This window comes from Schistocerca americana, chromosome 1, assembly GCF_021461395.2.
Source record: "Schistocerca americana isolate TAMUIC-IGC-003095 chromosome 1, iqSchAmer2.1, whole genome shotgun sequence".
Lineage (NCBI taxonomy): Eukaryota > Metazoa > Arthropoda > Insecta > Orthoptera > Acrididae > Schistocerca > Schistocerca americana.
In genome coordinates this window covers 666,248,389-666,267,974 of record NC_060119.1, presented here as the reverse complement: position 1 = coordinate 666,267,974, position 19,586 = coordinate 666,248,389, and the positions used below count along the sequence as shown (strand labels likewise).

The 19,586-nt window shown below is 39.1% G+C and overlaps 2 protein-coding genes across 2 annotated transcripts in view; both read right to left on the bottom strand.

Annotated features, from left to right (window-relative positions):
• Nucleotides 1–10,401: 10,401 nt before the first annotated feature.
• LOC124587813 lies at nt 10,402–11,456 on the bottom strand. The gene is made up of 3 exons (XM_047131467.1): nt 11,296–11,456; nt 10,676–10,754; nt 10,402–10,572 (listed from the first exon to the last, which is right to left on the bottom strand). The coding sequence occupies exons 1-3, from the start codon at nt 11,454–11,456 to the stop codon at nt 10,402–10,404; spliced, it is 411 nt and encodes a 136-aa protein (XP_046987423.1).
• A 354-nt stretch (nt 11,457–11,810) lies between these two features.
• Nucleotides 11,811–19,586, bottom strand: part of LOC124608554 (RNA helicase aquarius) — a 339,510-nt gene continuing 331,734 nt past the window's right edge. The window contains exon 27 of the mRNA XM_047139996.1: nt 11,811–12,694. Coding sequence (XP_046995952.1) covers nt 12,155–12,694 — 540 coding nt within the window. The 3' untranslated portion in view covers nt 11,811–12,154. The remainder of the gene's footprint in view (nt 12,695–19,586) is intronic.

Genomic DNA, 19,586 nt, shown 5'->3' with positions numbered 1-19,586 from the left:
AGGTTTTTCAACAGAAAATGCCATATATGCTTTCACCAATCAAATTTTGAATGATCTGAATAACCGAACACCACCCATTGGGATTTTTTGTGATCTCTCAAAGGCTTTTGATTGTGTAAATCATGAAATTCTGCTAGACAAGCTCAAGTATTGTGGCATGAGTGGGACAGTGCACAAATGGTTTAATTCGTACCTAAGTGGAAGAGTGCAGAAAGTTGAAATAAGTAGTTCTCATAATATACAAAGATCAGCACATTCCTCAAATTGGGGAACTATCAAAAATGGGGTTCCACAAGGGTCAGTCTTGGGTCCTTTGTTGTTCTTAATATATATTAATGACTTGCCATTCTATATTCATGAAGAGGCAAAGTTAGTTCTCTTTGCTGATGATACAAGTATAGTAATCACACCTGACAAACAAGAATTAACTGATGAAATTGTCAATACTGTCCTTCAGAAAATTACTAAGTGGTTCCTTGTAAATGGACTCTCACTGAATTTTGATAAGACACAGTACATACAGTTCCGTACAGTGAATGCTATGACGCCATTAATAAATATAGACCTTAATCAGAAGCATATAGCTAAGGTAGAATATTCCAAATTTTTAGGTGTGGCCACTGATGAGAGATTAAATTGGAAGAAACACATTGATGATCTGCTGAAACGTTTGAGTTCAGCTACTTATGCAATAAGGGTCATTGCAAATTTTGGTGATAAACATCTTAGTAAATTAGCTTACTACGCCTATTTTCACTCGTTGCTTTCATATGGCATCATATTTTGGGGTAATTCATCACTGAGGAATAAAGTATTTATTGCACAAAAGCGTGTAATCAGAATAATAGCTGGAGTCCACCCAAGATCATCCTGCAGACATTTATTTAAGGATCTAGGGATATTCACAGTAGCTTCTCAGTATATATACTCTCTTATGAAATTTGTTATTAACAACCAAACCCAATTCAAAAGTAATAGCAGTGTGCATAACTACAATACTAGGAGAAAGGATGATCTTCACTATTCAAGATTAAATCTAACTTTGGCACAGAAAGGGGTGAATTATACTGGCACTAAAGTCTTTGGTCACTTACCAAATAGTATCAAAAGTCTGACAGATAACCAACAAGTATTTAAGAAGAAATTAAAAGAATTTCTGAATGACAACTCCTTCTACTCCATAGAGGAATTTTTAGATATAAATTTAAAAAATATATATTAAAAAAATAAAAAATAAAAATCAAAAAACACAAAAAATGAAAAAGTTGTTGTATTAACTTAAGTATGTTGTTAAATTAACTTAATTATGTCATGTATTGGAAAATTTGACTCGTTCCACATCATTACAAAATATCGTATTCATGATCCATGGAACTAGTATTAATCTAATCTAATCTAGAACAGTAATAGAATCTGACTTAATAGAAAAGGATAATACAGTTAAGGAAGAGAAAATTCAAAGTTAAAATATACTAGTGTATGTTCTAGGTTGACTTAAAAAAGTTGTTGCTTATGGAAAATTACCTTTCTTGCCACAAACTGCAACACAATGATGGCAACCAACCCTAATCATTGAGTACTATGTGAAAATTTGACATTACCAGGCCGATTTTTGTTGTTCCTGATCAGAAGGTCACTGGCTTGATATGGATGCTGACCGTGTGGGAGAGCATGTAGTTTTAGTGGATCGAACAGTAAGATGAACTGATAAAGATTAACAATTGTATCAAGAAGTGTATGTTCGAAAAGTGTATCTGTTGTTTAATGTGCACTTTGAGGTAGTATTTGTGTCCTTTTGCATGAAAATACAGTAAGCCCTACAATCATTTCTCAAAGAGCTCTCCCATTTACTGGTGAATATATACCCGAAGCACTGACAATTTAGGGACACAGTTAGTGCTTCAGTGTTTTAAAGCTTTTCTTGAATGAGTTATATTGTTGCCCTGGACCAGGTAGTAGATTTGTGGGTCTTACTGAAGTAAGCAAGCAGTGAAATAAAGAAAAACCATCCTGTCACAAGCCGACATAGGCTTACTCCATTAATTATAATCATATAGAGTAATCTACATAGCCTGACAATAGTTTTTGCCCACAAAGAAAGAATTACCACTACGTACAGTGAGTTGTCAGAAAATAATTAACCATGTTGCCCTCCTATTGCATGGGATACTCCTACTACTACTCAACAGCTGAAGTCCATGAAGAGTTTCCTGTCATCAATATCTTCAACTTTTGTAGTGGCAATTACAAGAAGAGGAATGGCACAAAAAAATGGAACAGAAACATAACATGTAGAAAATCGTCCACGCAACCTGTAACTAGAATTTAAAATATTACTACATCATAGCAAAAAATAGCAAAAATATGTACATATTCCAGGCCAATGAAGATGCCTTGCAGAGAATAAAGGTGAAATGCCTATGGTACGAAAATTGTGTTTCATTCACTTGTAGTCAGATCGTCTAAAAAGTAAAAATTATCTATATACCTTCCTGCGATCATCTAAGAGCTTTACCATGCCTCCCAAGAAGGTGAGGTTGGAACAGTTTAAGAAAAAAGACTACGGCCCTTATGATGGTCGAGTAGCTACTCATGGACACAATGTGATTGGTATGGAAGTCATTAAACAGATGACCATCTGGAGGGGGATAATCCATAGACCATATAAAGAAAAGGATTTAATCTTGATAACACATACTGTGAATGTGAACAAGTGCAAATCGCAACTCACATGTTTCGCTACTATCTGTGCCCAATATCCTGCACAGAGGATATTCATTCTTGTCACCTCCCTCCTCCCACCTCCCTCCCCACCAACCCCTCTGTGTCATGTAGGTTGCAAAGTTCTGACCTGTATGATATGAAGATACAAGATCACCACATCAAAGAATGGAAAGTTCAGGTTCGAATATCAACAATATTATAAAAAGGTGTGGCTGGAAGTTCACCAGATGTGTTGTATTCTTGCAGTCTAATTATTCTACTTCATGGTTTGATGGTCAGTCTGTATATCTGTATGTTTCTGACCTAAGAATAAATTAATAATAATACTTTGGTCGATAATTTACTGAAGGAAGATTCTTTTAATATTGTTTAAAATAACATTTGTACAGCATTAGGCTAGTGCATAAGTTGGTAGCATTTTTCCACAATGAAGTGTGGCAATGTGATGTGCACAAATGAAAATGCTTCAGATAAGCAACAGTTAATTTTAATTACGCGAGCGCTGATTAGAATGCAGTGGGATGGCAGACAGGTGGACGGCCAGAGTGGGTGCACATACTGAAAGGTTATGATAAGAGCTGAGTCGGGCGCAGTGGGCCAGCACAGTGACTTGCAAGAACGGGAAGGCGGAAGGACAAAGAAAAGGCAGGGGTAGCTTAGAAATGCGACGCAGCATCCATAGGCAGACACCCAAAGGGGATGGAGAAGGTGGACTGGTCTGACCAGAGGCTGCCGAAGTGAAAAAAGTAGTTCATTTGAAAAACTTCAAATTAGAGCAGAGGGCCAGAGTAAAATTTGCAGAAGAGTGTAAATCAAAACTGTATTTGCACAGAAAGCAACAGGGAAACTATAAGGTAAAATGTGTCTGTTTTAAGAGCAGAGATGGTGGCTGACGTCACAAGTGGTTTAGTGCGGAGGAGGAGTGCACAGCTCGCCATTGTTGAGGACTAGTGGTTTGACTGGGGAGCAGTAAGGATGGCCGGCAGTTGTGCTCCTGCAAGATTACCAACTAATCTTTGCTTTTTGGCTAAATCTACATAGGACCGTGATCACGTAACATTTGCGTAGGTGGTGAAATTATTTTGACTGTGAATGAATGTTTATCTTCATATGTGACAATTACTGAGGTACAGACACAAACAGTTAATTGTGCAAAGCTTATTGCAGGCAACAACATGACAGTCATTGAACACGGTAAGTCAGCTGCTGTGCTTGCTCCTGCTGTTGCAATTCTGTTTATGTTTTCTGCCAATGATTATTATGACCAACTGGTTATGATGATAATTATTTTTCTGTGGGGTATCAAGTGTAATTAAAGACTGAGTTCCATGGCATCCAGTAATACAAGATCCTGGCCTTCTGCGCTAAAAGACCTGCATGGCAGCTGAGTGAACGATATTAAAATTATCACAATTGGGATTAGCCTGATTGAGACAACACCCAAAGGAAATTGGTATCCGACAGAGGTCTTAAACCCACCATCCAGAAAGGGCTGTGTAGCAGTGGTGAATTGGGCGAGTGTTGAGTAAGCAAGCACCACTGCCTGGTAAGCTTTGCTGGGTGCGAGGAACATCCACACAAAGAAGAATGGTGCCAGCATGTGGTTGAAGCAGAAGACCAGCGGACAGCAGACCATGTGAGGGTGGAGCAGGTGCACAAGCACCGCACAAAGAGGGCGGTGGATCGCAGCAACCAGGCAGTACGTTGGAGAAGTCGTCGAAAGCTAAGAAACCGAATTCTTTACCAACTGTTGAACAGTGTTTTAACTTTAGAAAATAGAATGTCTGAGCAGGACAAAAGTAGCATAGCAGGGAAAGCCAAGTGTCATGCTGAGGAGGTTGTTAAAATTGACAGTATAACGAATGCAGAGGTGTTTAGCTCAGATCTGTATTCAACGAGAATTTTATTGGCTGTTGATAGCCAAGTAGAGACCAAACAGACAAAAGAGGAGCCACTAAACTTGAATGATTCAATCTCTGAAGGGGTTGAGGCTACTCAAGGTAAGTCAGAATCAGTGGCAGACCAGATGATTTCGGCAGTACCAGGGAAAGAGAAAAATGTCTTCTCGCTGTCACTTCTTGCAACTCTGACACAATTTTGGGACTAAATCAATACATATATTAAGCAAGATAATGAACAAGTAAGCTCCAGTATTGCTTTGGAAGTGTCGAATTTTTGTGAGGAGGTGAAGAAAGACATCGCTGAGCAGTTCACCCAGTGAAAGTTGCAACTGGAGCATCAAGTAGACATTAAACTACAACAAATAGTATGTAAAGTGGGTACTGAGCTGGACCAACTGAAGAACAAATGTACTAAAGGGCACAAGGAGGGGTCAGATAAAGTATCCAACGCATTGGATGAGCATGCTACTGCATATCACAAATTCATAAGTGAGTTGAAAGTTAAACAGAGGGATTTTGAAACGAAAATAAATGGGTAATATAAGTGGTAAGATATGATCTGAACAAGATACTAGTTTTAAGTTGCATGTTAAGGATACGATTCAGGTATTGGCTGCTAGTCGAGCAACGTGAGACTCGTTTGAGAAACATTAAAAGGTCCATTATCAGCAGATGGATGCTTGAATATTGCAAAATGAGATAGCAATTGCTAAACTGGCCACAAGGGCAGGCCAGGTTTTGTCAAGCAATGCAGCAGAAGCAGTGTTTATTAAGTGTCATAAGTTTAATACCTTTGAGCCACAGGGAACCATTAATCCTAAAGTATTCCTTAAGGAATTTGATGAGGTAATGCCAGAGTACTGGACGGAACAAGAGCGAATTTCGTATGAAATGGGTCACTTAAGGGGTGATGCCTTTCAATGGGCTGATGAGGTGGCTATGGACTGCAAAGATCTCATAGATTTTAAGAAAAGGCTTTTAGAAGAATATTAGTCTGGAGAAATTCAGCAACAATTGTTAGTGGATTTATGGGAGGCAGGAAGTACCAAGCCGAGTGTGGCACTATGAAACAGTTTCGTGATTCGTGGTGGCGCCGCATAAAGCATGTAGATGGAAGTATGATGGTCGAGTTGTTTGCCGCTGGGATAGAGCAGATGTTGCCTTTTTATGTTAGGAAGGAACTGGTAGCAGCACCATGGGACAGCTATGAAAAATATTTGAGTTTCTTAGACAGACTCAAGCGTTTACATTTGCGTGACGGTAATCAGCCGCAGCGGCCTTTGATGTGAGAAGATGTACAGCTGGTAAAATTTGTTAGGAGAGGCGTTCAGGCCCAAAATGTGAGACAGGCGTAGGGGAGAGAGAGGAGAGTGTTTAAACTAAATAGTGCTCATCGATGGGCCAACTGCAGGCAGCTCACAGGAAGGGCCCATACAGAAACAGGTGTTCACATCCGAGCCGGTGGGAGGAAGAAGTGAAAGGAAAGAGCAAGGAGGCTGTAAGAGATGGCCTTGATGCTTGGCAAGGTGCACTGGAGGGGAGAAACACACCTGGTGCTGGCTGGACGCAGGTGACAATGGATGCGCACATAGTGAATACAGAAGGAGAAAATGAGAGAAGAATGGTAGTAGGGGGTCCCGTCCACAGGGAAGAATATGAGCAGCTGACAGGCAAGAGGCAGCATCATGAGTGCAACGGAGATAATGAAAACACTGCATTAAGTGCAGGAGGTGGGTGAACTTACAGAATAGCTCAATTGTTTGAAGATACGGCACCCAGACCTGAGGGCAATAAAAATAGTAACATCTCGTACAGTCAAAGAGTGTGGGAACTATGGCATCGAACAGTAAATACGGAATCTGGAAGTCTGGATAGTAATGTTAATGTTGCAGTAGCGGAACCATTAGAGAAAGGTGCCAGCAGTGAAAAGCGAAGGAGTGACGTTGTTTTTGAGTTCATTTTCGATGGAGATAAGCAACATGGACAACCATTAAGGTTAAATGACAGAGAAGTTGAGCTCCTTGAATCTTGCGCTGAATGGGCAGAAGTTGAGCGTATGTGCGATTTGTCACTTCATGACAGATTGCTTGAAAGTTCTTTGGGTTGGCAAGTAGGTAAATTTCAATTCGGAAATGTTAAGAGTTGTTCCAGAATTTGACCGACAAGAGATAATTGTCGATTTGATAGCAGAGGAGGAAGCCATTCCCATGGTCACAGATAGTGAGCCTATTGTCAAGGTGCAGGTTGGAGGAGTGATAAGTCAGGTTTTAGTGGACAGTGGATCGGAAATTTCTGGAATTTTGGAAGAGTACTTCGTGAATTTGCCAGCAAAAGATGATATGGCAGTGTGGCCAGTGTCCCCAGTGAAAATATTTGGTGCTACTGGAAAGTTGTCAAAGGCTGTTCGACAGGAAGTAGTGATGATAATGCAGTTAGGGGGAGTAATGGTAGAACATTCCTTTCTTCTCATTCCCGGGTTGAACGTAGAGTTATCAGTGGGCGTGGATTTCTTGAATGCTTTTTAAGGTGAACTAAATTTTGAAGACTGTGAGTTGAGATTCCAGGTAGGAGGTAGAAAACTAATGGTCCCCTTTGTTAAGAGAAAGGAGGTATTTAATAGTCCCAAGGAGGCACAGTACGTAGGAGAGGGAGGTGTTGCAGCAGAGATGAAATTATTAATGATACATAGCTTGAGTCAGGGTAAGGATGTGGTGGAGGCGATTCAAGAGAAAATACGAGAGAGGGTGTCAGAGTTGGGGAGTGAAATTTAAAAATGGAATTGTGGAGTCTTTTCTGATGCACCAGGTGAGGTACAGAATTTTGAGAGCAGTTTAACTATTAAGCGACATCAGATCTATGCCCCCAAGACTTATGTAATACCGCCTGCCCAGAGAAAAGCAGTACAAGAAGAGATAGACCACATGCTGTCATGGGGGGGTAATTGAAAGAGCAAGTAGTGAATATATCAATCCGTTGTTTGTAGTACTCAAGAAGGATGAAGTGTGCGACTTGTCATGGATGCAAAAAGGATGAATGCAATTGTGGTATGAGAGACCAATAGGCCAATCTAAATAGATGAACATTTCCAGAAGTTTCATGGAGTAAAGTTTTTTTCACCCATGAATGCGACATGTGGATATTGGAATATAAGGTTAGCACAACAATCTAGGAAATATACAGCATTCCTGCATAAAGGAATCTGATATCAATTTTGCATCTTGCCATTTAGTTTTAACATATCTTTGTGTGTCTTTGTAAGAGACATGTACCAGGTGTTGGGACCTGAGCTAATGGACCAGCTTACTGTGTATGTCGATGATGTACTAATAGCCACAGAGACGTGGGAGCAGCATGATGCATTATTGATGATTACAGTGATGATTACACCTAAGGGAAGCAACTCACAGTATACCACACTGTTGTTGTTCCACCAGATACATCTTTTGTGGATGCACACAGACTGCTGCTTTGTTTGCACTCAACCATTATTTTCCTTTCATTTTGTTAGTACAAAGACAGTTTCTCATCACCAGTAATATTACAGGATAGGTATGGTCAGTACTGTTCATGAGCCAACTGATGACAAGCAAGCAGAGATGCACATATGGCCACCCACTGACTTTTGTGGTTTTGGCTTAGGGCATTTGGTGGCCACACACCTATTTTTTGAACCTTCCTCATCACATGCACATGTCACATGATGATGGAGTAATCACAGTTCATCACATTTGCCAGTTCTTGAATACAATGATGTGGATCATTGTGGATTAATGTGTTTAAACAGTCTCCTTCCTGAATGTGAAGATCCACTAATGTCAAAACAATCCTTATTAAAATGAGAATCAATCTACCGTCAACTGCTGTAATGATGATGGACTGATCTCTATTACAGAATAGCCTATTGCAATGACCTGTTAATATTTGTGTTCAGCAACATCAACAATATATAACAACATGTAGTTTTTATGCAAATTGAACTAATGATACATATTAAATTTTTCCCTAAACTTTAAACAGGTTTTTCTCAAGAAATGATTTTTCAAGACTGCACGTAGCATAAAATAAAAATGATTCTACCAATTAACTTCTACCTTTGACCCCTGAAAAGTAAACAATTTCCTTGGGAGCTTATACCTGTAGTATATAAAATTTGTTAATACTAATTATTTTTGTAAAGACATAAATAGTGAAACAAACCCCAAAAATCGAAATCAATGTTTGAATTAGCACTATTGAGGTTGTTTCACTATGGTTAGGTATAAGCTCCCACAAATTTAATGTAACATCGACTGATGTTATCCATTTTTTATTTCAGATAACTCATGAGGGGATACACTGCATGCAAACTGCGCACTTTAAACTTGCAGGCCCTTGATCAAATCATAATTACAGGTGCCATTTTTCTTTTGTCTTAACTGAAAATCTACAATAAAGTTCAAAGCTGATCGATCATAATCCCCAAACAGATCCTTTGTATGTATTTTCATTGTCCCATTACATATTTGCTGGTATGTAGGTGAGGCTACATTTTTTTTAAAGCAGTTTGTCATTGCCTGTGCCATAATGTATAGTCATGTTACAAGTACACCTTTTTTACGGTACAGCTGCTGTTGTACAACAAGTGTGAATATAAGAAATGATTTATAATACATACAATACATATATGTATCAACTATTTTCCATATAATCATCATGGTGATGGAGACATTCATTATAGTGCTGAATTATATTTCCTCTCCACTCAACAAAAACATCTACTGGCTGTGTGTCAAGCCATTTCACTGCCACTATGCCATGCAGCATATGAAGTGTTATGGCCATAGTGAATATTATTCATCTCTCCCATCCCTTCCTCCTCTTCTCCCATCCTACCAGAATTATTAGGGAAGAAAACAGCTACTAAAAAAATCACTATGTCCATGGATATATCATTGAGTCATTAATGCAGAAATTTCCAATACCAGCTTCATCCAGATGTTCTAGAACATTCTTCCATTTTCAGGGAAAATTTCCTGTATAGAAACCACATCTGTTTCTCTGCCTCTTTTTCCTTTATGACATATGGTGCACACATAATTAGAGCCTTCCCATCACAGAAACTTACGGCTGACAGAGAGCTGTACCTAGAATTAAACCTGATAGTCTGAATCAGGTGCTTCCAGTTTTCTTGCACTATTTTTTCAATTCAAAGATGAAACTTTTATTTCTAAAATTACCAAAAACTGTAATTAAAAATATGGAAATTATTATATCATGAAAGAATTGATAAAACTTGATGTATACAGCCGTTCTGCAATTACAACACACAGAGTACATTAGCTCCTTCTTCTTCTTCAATCTCACTCAATCCATTGCAAGATATGAGTCCACTCCATTTATTTCCAATGTCTAAGCCATCTCTTTTGGGGTCTTCCAATGCCTCTCTCGTCATCACATGGTCTTCAGTGAATAACTGTAGGAGTCCACCTGCTGAAAGCTTGTCGAGGTATATGTCCGATGCGTTGCCACTTCAGTCTAGCAATTATCTCTTGGATGCACGTTACCTTTGTTCTCCTTCTAATATCCTCTGATCGAATCCTATCCTGAGGTTGACTCCTAGCATCACTCGCTCCAGGCTCATTGTGCATGCTGTAGTTCACATGTACTTGGCCTTACCAGAGTCTCAGTTTTCAGACTGTAATTAGTGGTAAGTACATATTAGAGACGTTTGCCTTCAGGTTATTCGGGACATCCTTGTTAGTCAAGGTGAACTGTACTTTGCAGAACACTACCCAGCTCAGTCCTGTTCTGCAAGGAATTTCTGTACTTCGGATGTTTTCCCTAGTTTAATCTTGTGGACAAAGTAGATATATTCATCAACAGCTGCCATAGACTGGTTTCCAAATGTAAATGGTTTGTTCTCTGTACTTAGTATTGTTGTTTTACTTATGTTCATTTCGAAGCCAATCTTGGTAGATGCAAGTATTAGTTCTTAGATCATACTCTTTAGTTCTTAAAAATCTTCACTTATAAGCATGATGTATTCAGCAGAGCACAGATAGTTTACATACACAATGTGCATACATAGACAAGGAAAAAATACCAGATTTCCTGGTTAAAAATACACCTTTTCCCTTGAAAATACTTTTCCTGGGAGAAAGCACATTTTTTTCATGTTAAATGAAGACATACTTTTCCCTCAGTGCTATAAAACTTATCAATCCTTATAAATCTTCTTGTTTAAAAGGAAATTTATTTTGAAAGTAATGCTCCTCAAATCACCATTCACAATATTTTCCCCACAAACTGTTAGACATGTAGACAGTCGTGATGTCACACTCTTTGAGGCCCATGAGAAAGACGCATTGAAAGCAGTTTCTTGTTACGAAGTACAGCCTTTGACACATTTTGCTGTTGGCAGATACTTGCGTGCACTCTATTTTGTTGCTGTAAATGGTTCATTTTCTTTGCAACTCAAGTTTTATTTTGATGTTATTCTCTTGTTTATGTTTTATTGCTGAAGTATTATTCTGCAGTAGTGGGCTCAGGTAAAATTCTTTGTTAGTGTATCAGTTCTTACCAGTCAAAATTACAGAAACTTCACTGAAAACTAAAACAATGAAAAATTTCCACAATTTTAAAAATTCCCTGGGCTTTTCCCAGTTGTGCTGGGGTGTATACACCCCGATACGAGCCATTTATTTTTATTCCTCTGTTATTCCAGTCTAGGAATTTGAATATATCTTCTAATGCAAGATTGAACAGTTTCAGAGAGACTGTGTCATCTTGGCGAACACCTTTACCAGTTGGGACCCTACTGGTGATAAGGTCTTCATCCACTCTGAATGTCATTGTGACCTGATCATAGATCTATCTCAGCAGCTTTACATACCTTGTTTTTATCCCTTCATCTTCAAGGCCTTCATGATTGCCCAATCTTTGTGCAGTCAAAGGCTTTTATCGATAAGCTATAATGGCCCGATGAGTCCCGGTACTACACCCAGTTGTTTTCTTGAGATGGTAAATTGTCTGGATGTGATCCATAGTCGAAATAACTTTCCAAATCCCACTTGCTCAACCCATCACTATGGCCAATTAGTTGGGGACATACACATAACAAAGCGATAGAGAGAGAGGGAGAGGGAGAGAATGGAGGGGAGAAGCAATAAATTTTCCTTTCTCATCATCCATACAAAAGGCAGCTGGTGATGGTTGATAAAAAAGGTCTCAGTCTTTTATTGAACAATACAAATCATTAGATCACATCTGATACTAAAATGTAATCACTGTTGAAATCTGTCACATATATATCATAACTATCTGAAACCACTATAAACCTACAATGTGTAAACAGTGGTAAAATTTTCCATTTACATAACCTTCACCTGCATCACACAGGATCCATCTGAGTAACTGACAAGTAATTCTCTACAGACAGTCATCTGAATATATGCAATGAAAGGAAAATGACATTTTCAGAGATTATAACAGATTACCTTATGTGTTTGATAAAAAGCACATTTGTTTTATCATTTCAGTAACGTTAAATTTTAAGAGTCATCTTCTGAAGAAGATTCCTTTTCTGAAGCATCTTCTGCTTCTTTTTTTCTAATAGTGTTTTGAATTTTGGCTCTATGTTGATGGTGTTCTTCAGGAGTGGTAGGATCTGACACTTCTTGTTGAAACTCTACTCCACCCATCTTTACAGCTATTGGTCTGCCATTGCCCAACAAATCATTTCTTTCATTGCTTGCAGCTGGCACCGAGTCTACATCTGATGGTACGGGTGTAGCACTGCTTACACACACAGCTGCCTCAAATTGTGACAATGTCCCATCTTCAGGGACAGCTGGCTGCTGTGCCTGGGAAATAGCATTTGCATCAGCTTCACCATACATTACAGCTGCCCCAACAACTGTGGCTTGTCCTTCATATTGTGAATCTGTTGTGACTTCAAGTTTGATTCTTTCCTGCTCTTCCTCACTGTCTGTATCATCATCTGCACCTGGGTGATGAGATACAAAATGTTGTGGTCCATCTTGAGAAGATGACAGTTTTGATCCTGGCTTCTGCCAGACCTTCTGGGCATCCTAAAGAAAGAAAAAAAAAAGGTTATTACACAATGAAAGCAATACTTACTTACTGGTAGTAGTTTTAATTCGTTTATTGGAAACAAGAAACACATCAATTGTGAGATCAGGACATCTCACAAAATATGACATGTGATGTAGTCAGCCAATAGCATTATCACTGTTAAGTAGTGCGTGCACACAAATAGGAAAAGTTAATGGCATACATTAATATGCATAGTGTTGCTACAAGAAAAGCAGAGCTTTCACATATAATATTGGTCTCTACGATTAATAAGCTGCAAGAGAGGCTAAACTTTCACGTATAATGTTGATCTTTTTCGCGAGTGTTACACTTTAAGATACATCACACAAATGTGCCAGTAAAAGTTTTAATACTGACATAAATGTCTGATCTTCTGGGCTTGAAATTTTTTCTACGTGGTCGCCCTCAAATACTTGAGTTTTAAATGAGAGTCAACGCTCTGTGATTTAAGAAATTCATTGTACATTTTCACACTTTGTTCATCTTGCGTAAAAGGAAATTTACTTTGAAACTAACGCTTTTCAATCAATCATTCGCAATATTTTCCTGGGACCTGTTAGAAAGAGGTTCATTTCAGCAGTTGCCATAGAGCGCCAGATAACAGGCATCACTGTGCTTGCGCAGCTACGATGACGCAGGAAGCCCGTATATTCGTACATTACATTATGTCATAAAAGAAACAAGGCAGCAGAGGAATTCCGTGAACCATACTAAAATGCATAATTCAGCTTAAAGTGCACATTCGTATGTCCAGATTCGGTTGTAAATTTTCTTGGAGTACCAGTACTGTCTTCTTTTCTTCTTCGCGGATGGATCACTTAGGACCACGCGTAATCAACATTTGTTGGCCTTCCTTTTCGCCCAGTATTCCTTCATAAACAACGAATGGGCTAGCTTTTGTTGCGTAGACCATGTATGTCGGTTAGTTTTTCTCTCTTCTTCCTCAAAACCGCGTGTGTTTGTGATTTTTCTGATTTCATTTCTATCATGTAGATTTGGAGACCCTAATTCTCTCAGGTCTTTTTCCGTCTGTTTGTACCAGTTCGGTCTTGTAGTTTTGTTCTTTAAAAATGTATGGATTTTGTGCGTTAACCTGTTTGAGTCCATTCTTTCTAAGTGCCCCATGAATTGGATTCTTCTCATGCGCATTTGTCTGTTATTTTGGAGATATTTTTATATATTTCTGCATTGAGTTTTGGATAATGTACCCCATCTTTAGTTCTTGGTCCTAGAATTTTCCTCATTATCTTACGTTCTTTCACTTCTAATTCCTCTTTTAGTGTTCTGTGTTAAAGGTTTAGTGTCTCGGATGCGTAGAGAGCTTCAGGTCTAATTACTGTTGTGTAGTGTCGTTTCTTGCAGTTCCACGAGAGACTCTTTTTGTTGTAAATGTTTTTTGTTAACTGAAACGCCATCTCCATTTTCTGGATTCTTGATCTGACAGATTTCTTTTCATTACAATTTTCTGCAATCCATTCACCTAAATATTTAAATTCTTTTACTAGAGAGATGTAGTTATTACCAATTTTGAGATCAGAAGGTGCATCTTTGAAGTCAGTCATAAATTTTGTTTTTTCAAATGAAATTTGTAATCCTATTTTAGCTGCCTGTTCTTGTAATAATTCTAGCTGTTTCTGTGCATCAGTAATGTCTTGTGCGATCAGTGCCATGTCATCAGCAAATGCTAAACAGTGTAATTCTATGCCCTTATGTCTTGGTCCCAGTCTGTATGCAGGTGCACCTGCTTTTTTCCATTCTCTAACAACTTTTTCAAGAGCACAATTGAAGAGCACTGGGGACAGTACATCCCCTTGTCGTACTCCTGTGTCTATTTCAAATTCTGTGCTCAATTCTCCCATAAATTTTACTTTGGATTTGGTCTCCGTGAGTGTTTCTTTTATGATGTTTGTTGTCTTTTGATCTAGTCCAAATTCTGCTAATACTTCAAAAAGGGATTCTCGGTCTATACCGACATATGCTTTTTTAAAGTCGACAAACGTGATGACATAACTTTTGTTTGAAGTACTATGTAAATATTTCACTGAGTTTTTCAAGTTAAGGATCTGTTCTACGCAAGTTCGAACTTTTCTGAACCCACCTTGGTATTCGCCTAGTTTTGAATCCAGCTGAGGTTCTGCGCGGTTTAGTAGGGCTTTAGATAGAATTTTGTATGTTATTGACAATAAAGAGATTCCACGATAGTTGTTGGGGTCTGTTTTACTTCCTTTTTTGTACAGAGGATGTATGATTGCAGTCTTCCAATCTGTGGGGATTTTTTCAGTTTTCCAGATTTCATGTATAATTTCTTTGAGTTTTGCAATAAGATTTTCTCCTGCATTTTTCCATAATTCTGCGATGATTTGGTCTTCTCCTGATGCTTTGTTATTTTTCAGTGACTGAATTATCTCTTTGATCTCTTGTAAACTTGGTGGCTTTGAGTCTGGGTTGCGTTGTGTACGACGGAACTCAAATTTTTCTGCAGGCTTTTCACAATTCAGTAATTTAGAAAAGTATTTTGCAAGAATTTCACAGTTTTTGGTGTTGGTATGAGCAATTTCCCCATGGTCATTTTTGAACTGGAGTGATGGAGGAGAGTACTTTGTTAATTTTTGTTTGAATACTCTGTAGAAATATCGGGAATTGTTTTTCTTGAAATCATTTTCTATGTCTTGCAATTTTCTGCCTTCGTGTTGTTTACGGACTGTTCGTATTGCTTTTGTGACTGTTTTCCTGGTATCTTCGAGATCTTCCAGGGTCTTTTGATTTTTGTTGCACAACCAATTTTGCCACACCTGTTGTCTGAGATTTATCAGTTGGTCACACTCATCTGTCCAACATGGGTGTTTACGTGTTCTTGTTTGCGGTGCTACAGTTTCAGCTGCATTTAAAAGTCCTGCTTGCAGTTGTTGCCAATTTTGTGGTTTTAAATTTTGCGTTTCTTTTGTAAATTGTTCATTGCCATTTATCTTTTGTACATCATATTTACGGTGTGGAGATTTCTTAGTGAATTTTCTTTTTTCTGGAATGATATCTAGGGAGAATTTTGTTGGGTAATGGTCGGAATCTAGGTCTAGTCCATTAAGGACTTTAAGTTTCATGATTTCTACTGTATTTACGCGGGAGATCATTACATGATCCAACTGAAATTCACCTAGTAATGGATTAGGTGAGATCCAAGTTTTCGTTTTCGAGGCTCTTTTCTTGAAAAATGTTGATTTGAAAAATAGGTCATGGTTTTTGCAGATTTCAATGAGTCGCATGCCATTCCGGTTGGTCTGTGTATGCCCTGACCATTTACCTACCCAATATCGATATTTCTTTTCTTTACCGATTTGTGCATTGAAATCGCCCATAAGGATTTTGAGATGGTTATTTGGGATTTTTTGGAGAATATTATCTAATTGGTCCCAGAATTCTTCTATTTTGTTTTTGTTAGTGATGGTAGTTGCTGCATGTCCGTTGATTAGGCTGTATATCTTATTAGCTGATTTTATTGTCATCGTGGAGAGCCGACCCGAGTAAGATTTGAAAGTTGCGACTGAATCAAGTATTGATGTATCTATTATAAATCCAGTTCCAAATTGTGTACAATTTGCCATGGCTCGTTTTCCAGGTTTTCCTTTGTATATCCTGTATCCTTCCAAATCAAAAAGATTTTCATCTGTATATCGTGATTCCTGAAATGCAATAATTTTGATTTTATGTTCTCTGGATTTGTCCAGGATGTTTTTTAGTTTTCCCATTTTTAAGAGAGAACTTACATTAAATGTCATTAGCCAAATTCTAGATTTTGGTTCGATTTTCTTATTACGGGGTTTTGAGGTACTCCGATTTACCTCCATGCACACTTCTGTGGTGTCCCCAGAATCCGAATAGACCACTTGCGGTTTTTCAACCGTGGGATTTGACCCACTGGGGTAATTTGTCTTTGAAGGTGCTGTATCCATGTTGATTTAATTGGACTGGGTTTGTGACTGAAATTGAGATTTCAGTCTGGTTAAGCTCAGAGTTCCACTTGTGAGTTTTATAGATCAGCCGCCACTAACATGTGGAACAGACGCTGTAGGGTTACCGCCACTAACCTTTGGAACCGTCGTGCCCTTTGTCCAAACAACCTTGGACGATAGCTTTTATAGTATGGCAAAAAGCGAGGTTGCCTCTTCCGCCAGTTCCGCCGTACCGATGATCTTCATCTCCGCCTTCACTGCCGTTGAGGTCTACACCGTGTCCCTGGCAAGGGGCCCTCATGAAGTACTATCACCCGGGCCAGGTGAACCAAGGTTTTTTTTATGAGATGTTACTCCTCCCCCTCCACCTTTTTCAACCGGGCTTGGGACCGGCTATGACAGAGTATACCAGTACTGTATCGTATCATTTTTGTTTTTTTTTTATTATGGCATAATGCCATATGTGCTATAAGTTGAAAACATGCTCTTTTGAAATACAGCAAACAGTTGAAACTATCCAATAGTATCTTTTAAAGATACCAACCATTTTCTCCATCAGCTCTCTACAGTTCCCATTCCTTTATCACCCTACATGCTGCTCATCACTGTCGATGCCACCTCCCTCTACACTAACATCCCCAATGCTCATGGACTTGTCACTACTGAACACTACCTTCCCCAATACATGAGTTACTCCAAACTTACAACCTCCATCTTGCTCACCATGACAAAATATATGATCACTCACAACTATTTCTCCTTTGAAGGGATCACCTGCAAACAAATCGTGGTACAGCAATGGGCAGCCGCATCCTATGAGAACCTGTACACGAATAATCTAGAGGAACCCTTCCTAAACACCCACAATCCAAAACTCCTCACCTGATTGAGATTCATTAATGACATATTCATAAGGTTGAGGACACACTACCCACATTTCTCCAGAACTCCAAACCTTCTGTCCCATTCACTTATTCATTTCACCTGGTACTCATCAACTCAACAAGCCACCTTCCTCAATGTTGACCTCTACATACAATCACCACTTCTGTCCATGTCAAACATACCAATCACCAACAACACCTCCACTTTGACAGCACCTACCGTACTACACCAAGAAGTTCCTTCCATACAGTCTCCCACCCAGTGTTGTTGCAACTGTAATGACGAGCAGTCCCTCTCCAAATATGCCAAGGGTATCACTGAAGCTTTCACAAACAGAAATTACCTTTCCAACCTTGTCCAGAAACAGATCTCCCATGCCTTGCCTCTCCAATCACCCATCACTTTTCACATACCCACTACTCAGCCACAAAGGAGCACTTCTGTCATGACTCAGTACCATTTAGGACTGGAGCAACTGAATTGTGCTCTCCACCAGGGTTTCAACTACCTCCCTTTGAACCCTGAAATGAGGGATATCCTCCCAACATTGGTCATCTGAGCCCACCAATCCTACATAAGATTCTTGTCCACCTCAACTCCAGCATACTCTCAGCACCTTGTCTCATGGCTCATATCCATACAATAGATCTAATTGCAAGACCTGTCCCACACATCCCCCCACTACCATCAAATCTAGATCTGTCACAGGCATCTCCTATCATATCAAAGGCAGCAACCACTGTGCAACTTTCTATGTGGGCACAACAACTAAGGCAACCAAGAAGCTGTCAGTCCACTTGAAGGACCACTGCCAAATTGCAGCCAATAGACAGTTGGACCACACAGTTGCTGAACATGATGTGCTTCACTTTAATGACTGGTTCACAGCCTGAAACATCTGGATTCTTCCTGCCAAAAACAGTTTTCTGAATTTTGCTGGTGAGAACTCTCCTCGCAACATATCCTTCATTTCTGTAACTTGGCTGGCCTCAGCTTTCGCTAATCCCTGTCCTCCATCTACCTAACCCCTTCTATGCTCCCATGCTCCTACTCCTGAACTACGTACACGTTCTATACCATCATCACACCTACATAGTCCTTTCCTATTCTGCACTTTTCTCTTCCCCCCACCCCTGAACCCCTCCCCCTCCATCACAGCCCCGTCACTGCATACAGCACCCCTATCCTGTCCTCACCATGTCCGTTCATGCTCCCATAGACAGCACAGCATCTTACCCTACTGCTATCCTGCTATCAATCCGCCTCCACTTCCCATGTGTCCCCTCTTACCCCCACCGCCGCCCCATACTCTCATCACACAGCGCCCAGCAGACTGCTGCTCATATCCGATGTAGTTGGTCCCCAGCACTCTGAGACAGTGGCACGTGTGTTGTACTTGTGTGAATATTTTCTATTTCAAAAGAAGGACATTGTTTGAAAGCTTAATTATTTTAGCAGTCTTTTAAATTGCACCTGTCTGTGATTCAACTGTGGTGCGTAGCAATCTACCCTTTCCATTGTTTAAGTACCCTGCTTACTGTTATTGGACAGGATTAGACCAAATACCTAATTTAGTTAGTTTAGACAGTTACATTTTCCATAGATCATGTGAACGATTCTTTAATCAAAATGATATGGAATGGGTCAGTTTACAGGATATGTATACATGATTAGTGTTAACATACATTACAGTTTTTTGGTCCTGCCCATGCAACCTCCTCCTCCTTTTTTTTTTTTTTTTTTTTTTTTTTTTACCAGTTTATCATAGGATATTTATCTATGGGATGTGGGGAGTTGTCCCCGAAAAATGATTTTAAATTAGTTTTAAAACTTGCTTTGCTACCTATCAGACATTTTATGTTATTGGGCAAATGATCAAAAAAGTTTTTTTGCTGGATATTGAACTTCTTTCTGAGCCACTGACAGCTTTAATAATGGGTAATCAATGTCATTTTTTCATCTGGTGTTGCTGGTATGTACATCTCTGTTCTTCTCAAACTGTGATGAATTATTTATGACAAATTTCATTACCAAA